Below are 5000 nucleotides of genomic sequence, written 5' to 3'. Positions count from 1 at the left end.
TCACATTTACACAGAATACCACACACACACACACACACACACACACACACAGAGTTACGAGGGAGACAGGTGGTGATGATGATGCAGTGATCAGGGACATGTCCAGGGTGGAGCAGAAGGAAACAGGACGACTGTGTAACAGAACCAGCTATAACGCTGCGGCCCAGAACAGCAAACAGCACCACCATGTGGAGAACCAGGGAACTGCCCGAGCCATGAAGCCAAAAAGAGCTGGACTGGTGAGGTATAGGTACCATGAACCTAAAACAGAGAGAGAGAGAGAGAGAGAGAGAGAGAGAGAGAGAGTTACTGACTCAAAGCTGATTATTTTCCTATAACAGCAATCCTCCAAGTGTTTTATTCCTCTTACACCATCACACTTCACCAACAATAACATTGTATTTATTATAGAGAACATTTCACATCCTCTTTATCATTTTATATTCATGTTTAATCAGGTGGAACATCTTAGTTAGTTCCTGTTCTCACGTACGTTATAGCAGCTATAAACACTCGTTCCCTCATCATCCCTCTCTCTATTCTCTCTCTTTATTCTCTCTCTTTATTCCGTCTCTTTACTCTCTCTCTTTATTCCCTCTCTCTTTATTCCGTCTCTTTACTCTCTCTCTCTTTATTCCCTCTCTCTTTATTCCCTCTCTTTATTCCCTCTCTTTATTCTCTCTCTTTATTCCCTCTCTTTATTCCCTCTCTTTATCCCGTCTCTTTACTCTCTCTCTTTACTCTCTCTCTCTTTATTCCCTCTCTTTACTCTCTCTCTTTATTCTCTCTCTTTATTCTCTCTCTTTATTCTCTCTCTTTACTCTCTCTCTTTACTCTCTCTCTCTTTATTCCCTCTCTTTATTCTCTCTCTTTATTCCCTCTCTTTATTCCCTCTCTCTTTATTCTCTCTCTTTATTCCCTCTCTTTATTCCCTCTCTTTATTCCCTCTCTTTATTCTCTCTCTTTATTCCATCTCTTTATTCTCTCTCTCTATTCCCTCTCTTTACTCTCTCTCTTTATTCTCTCTCTTTATTCCCTCTCTCTTTATTCCCTCTCTTTATTCCCTCTCTTTATTCTCTCTCTTTATTCTCTCTCTTTATTCCCTCTCTTTATTCCCTCTCTCTTTATTCTCTCTCTTTACTCTCTCTCTTTATTCTCTCTCTTTATTCCCTCTCTCTTTATTCTCTCTCTTTATTCCCTCTCTTTATTCTCTCTCTTTATTCTCTCTCTTTATTCCCTCTCTTTATTCTCTCTCTTTATTCTCTCTCTCTATTCCCTCTCTTTACTCTCTCTCTTTATTCTCTCTCTTTACTCTCTCTCTTTACTCTCTCTCTTTATTCTCTCTCTTTATTCTCTCTCTTTATTCCCTCTCTTTATTCTCTCTTGTTGTGTGTTCGTGAGGAACAGTACAGAAGTGTAAATCTGTGATGAAGATGTGAGAGAAGTTAAAGTTACAGCGTTTCCTCTGACTGTTACACAGTGTGACACTGGAGACTCCTTCCGTACACGTTACATAAACATCTCCTTACAGAAAACTTCACCATATCAACTATTATAAATCTGATTATTTGGAGCATTCGCCGTCCCTGTGAACGAGCCGTTACTATAGAAACCATAACGTATCAGAATGAGAGCATTAATATAAACCTGCGCTACTGTCAGAGCCGCTGTTCTAGAGAATTAATCACCACCTTCTGATCTGAGAATTCACCAGTGCTGTGGGAAAAGAAAAATATATTACACACATACACACACATAGGCACACACACAAACACCCACATACACACATATAATATATTTGATAAATGTAAATGATAAATGGTTGGAGGTTCGATTCCCGGATCACGTGACTCCACATGCCGAAGTGTCCTTGGGCAAGACACTGAACCCCAAGTTGCTCCCGATGGCAAGTTAGCGCCTTGCATGGCAGCTCTGCTACCATTGGTGTGTGTGTGTGTGTGTGTGTGTGTGTGTGTGTGTGTGTGTGTGTGTGTGTGTGAATGGGTGAATGAGACACAGTGTAAAGCGCTTTGGATAAAAGCTCTATATAAGTGCACCATTTACCATTTCCAATATATTTATAGCTGAAGTTAATAAAATAATGGATAAAACTAGTGAGGCTCAAAACGCCCCTGCTGAATAAAAAAATACCAGTAGAAACCATCATAGAAATTCTAATGCTTTCCACTACAAGTACCATTACAACTATTACCACTACTGGTCCTTAATGGTATCCACTAGACATAACATGCCACCAAAAGAAGACAATAAATTACCTGCAGAGATGCACAGGGACCATTAGAGTTTCCATTAAACCATTAAAACCAATACAATTCCCATTATAACCATAACTTTTTTCAGCAGGGACTTTTATTATGAAATGTGTAGACTTTTATTATGAAACATCATTTCTGCTGCGTGTTGCCGAAACACACCGTGTACATATGTAAACGCGTGTGTGTGAGTGTGTGTGAGAGTGTGATCATGTTCTCTCCGCTTGCGTATTAAATTGCTGTCGGATTCAATGACACATGATTAATGTGTGTGTGTGTGTGTGTGTGTGTAGAGGTGTAAAATGGGGGTGTATCGGTTCCTCGGTGTCGGCGGTCCGGTGCTCGTTACCGGTTTGATCCGCAGATTCAGTGCGCGGTTTTATAATAATCTGACTAATAATAATAATAATAATAAGTTAAAAAATAAGAACCCGGTCCGGAGTGTGTCGGGGCTCAGAGACGCTACACACACTCTCAGTACACACACTCACAGCGGAAGTGTGTGTGTCGCGGAGAGAGAGGTGCGGGTCCGATTCGCCCCCAGTCCCACCGGTAAAACACACACACACACACACACACACACAGAGACAGACAGACAGAGAGAACTGTTCACACTGTTCACTCTGATTTGAATATAATATGAATAATTAACTCATTGAGATGTTTCTCATTGATTAAATCTGCTTCACCCAAATGTGCCTTTTATCCTCAAGGTCAAAGGTCAGAAATCTAATGAAAATACTACAGAGCTGGAACATTAATTATTTATTAATTAATTATTCATGTACCATGCAACATGTAAGAATTTTAAACACATTTACCATGAATATGACTCTGTGTGTGTGTGTGTGTGTGTGTGTGTGTGTGTGTGTTAGGGTTTCTACACCTGGGCGGTTTGCGTACAGCGCTCTATAACTTCCTGTTTGCGAAGCAGCATGGCGGGACGTTTATTCTGCGTCTGGAGGACACTGACCAATCACGCATCGTACACGGAGCAGCACAGGACATCGAACACACGCTCGAGTGGGCGGGTACGACATCGCCATGACGATATGTCAATATTACTGATATCACCACAGCAATAAAAGAATAATAACATGATCACTCCAACATTACCTACATGATGATAATCAATCCCACTGATCAGTAATCAGTCCTGCTGTGTGTGTGTGTGTGTGTGTGTGTGTGTGTGTGTGTGTAGGTATCCCCCCTGACGAGAGTGCATCTAGAGGAGGAGTGTATGGTCCGTATGTCCAGTCTGAACGTTTGAGTTTGTATTCTGCTGCTGCGGCATCTCTGATAGAATCAGGCCACGCCTACTACTGCTTCTGCACCAATCACAGATTAGAGCTGCTCAAGAAGGAAGCGCTGCGTAGAGGACAGACACCACGGTAGTAAACACACACACACACACACACACACACTAGTTATCATACCTGAAACACCTATTTTCCTCCTTAAAACGTGTGTGTGTGTGTGTATTTCAGGTATGATAACAGGTGCAGGCACCTACATGCTGATCAGGTGCAGGAGAACCTGGCTCAGGGCAAACCCCACGCCATTCGTTTTGGTCTCCATGCGGAGGCGGAGCCGTTTGAGGATCTGGTGTTTGGTTGGACGGGACACGCAGTAGGGGAGGTCGAGGGCGACCCTGTGATCCTGAAGAACGACGGCTTCCCCACCTATCACCTGGCCAACGTGGTCGATGACGCACACATGCACGTGAGCCATGTTCTGCGTGGTGCTGAGTGGCTCACCTCCACCTGTAAACACCTGCAACTGTACCGTGCCCTGCGCATGACTCCGCCCACCTATGCTCATCTGCCGCTACTACTGAACCCAGATGGAACAAAACTGTCCAAACGGCAGGGGGACATCTACATCTCACACTTCAGACAGCAGGGAGCGCTGCCCGAGGCACTGCTCGACCTCATCACTAACTGTGGCTCCGGGTTCAACAGTGAGTGTGTGTGTGTGAGGCAGTCACTGAGGAAGGGAGGCAGTCAGAGAGGCAGTCAGTGAGGAAGGCAGTTAGTGAGGCAGTCCAGTAAGGGATACTGTCAGTGAGGGAGGCAGTTAGTAAGGGATGCTGTCAGTGAGGGAGGCAGTTAGTGAGGAAGGCAGTAAGGGATGCTGTCAGTGAGGGAGGCAGTCAGTCAGAGAGTCAGTCACTGAGGAAGGGAGTGAGGCAGTGAGGGAGAGAGGTAGTCAGTCAGTCAGTTAGTGAATCAGTCAGTGTATTCAGTAATTCAGTCTGAGAGTGATTTAGTCGTCCAGTCAGTGACACAGCAAATCAGCTTAATCATCATATAATATCTTATAATTCTCTGTGTGTGTGTGTGTGTGTGTGTGTGTGTGTGTGTGTTAGGTAATCGTATTGGCCGAAATCTGAATGAGCTGATCAGTGAATTTAACGTCTCAAAAATCGTGACACACTCAGCTGTGCTCGATCTCAGAAAACTCCCAGAATTCAACAGGTCAGGAAAAACTACACACACACACACACACACACACACACACACACACACACACATTTACTTCATTTTTAATTGTGTTTGAGGTGTTGCGATTAACGACGTGTGTGTGTGTGTGTAGGGTTCACCTGCAGCAGCGTATTGAGGATGAGCTTCAGTGCCGCCTCCTGGTGGACGAAGTGAAGAATCTCCTCACACTCGCTTACAATGATCAGATACAGGAGCGGGACGTTCTGGATCACAGTTACATCCT

The 5000-nt window shown here is 43.8% G+C and overlaps 1 protein-coding gene across 2 annotated transcripts in view; it reads left to right on the top strand.

Annotated features, from left to right (window-relative positions):
* Positions 1–2406: 2406 nt before the first annotated feature.
* Positions 2407–5000, top strand: part of ears2 (glutamyl-tRNA synthetase 2, mitochondrial) — a 4069-nt gene continuing 1475 nt past the window's right edge. Inside the window, exons 1-6 of one of the 2 annotated variants that reach the window (XM_053615653.1) lie at positions 2407–2825; positions 3149–3304; positions 3475–3664; positions 3761–4233; positions 4642–4750; positions 4869–5000. The exon at positions 4869–5000 is cut by the window's right edge and continues 22 nt beyond it. In XM_053615653.1, the coding sequence (XP_053471628.1) occupies positions 2576–2825; positions 3149–3304; positions 3475–3664; positions 3761–4233; positions 4642–4750; positions 4869–5000 (1310 nt within the window). In that variant the 5' untranslated portion in view covers positions 2407–2575. The remainder of the gene's footprint in view (positions 2826–3148; positions 3305–3474; positions 3665–3760; positions 4234–4641; positions 4751–4868) is intronic. The other variant, XM_053615652.1, reaches the window with a different exon arrangement.

The sequence above is a fragment of the Ictalurus furcatus genome, chromosome 26 (assembly GCF_023375685.1).
Source record: "Ictalurus furcatus strain D&B chromosome 26, Billie_1.0, whole genome shotgun sequence".
Taxonomy (NCBI): Eukaryota; Metazoa; Chordata; class Actinopteri; order Siluriformes; family Ictaluridae; genus Ictalurus; species Ictalurus furcatus.
This window is presented reverse-complemented; position numbering and strand designations above follow the sequence as displayed.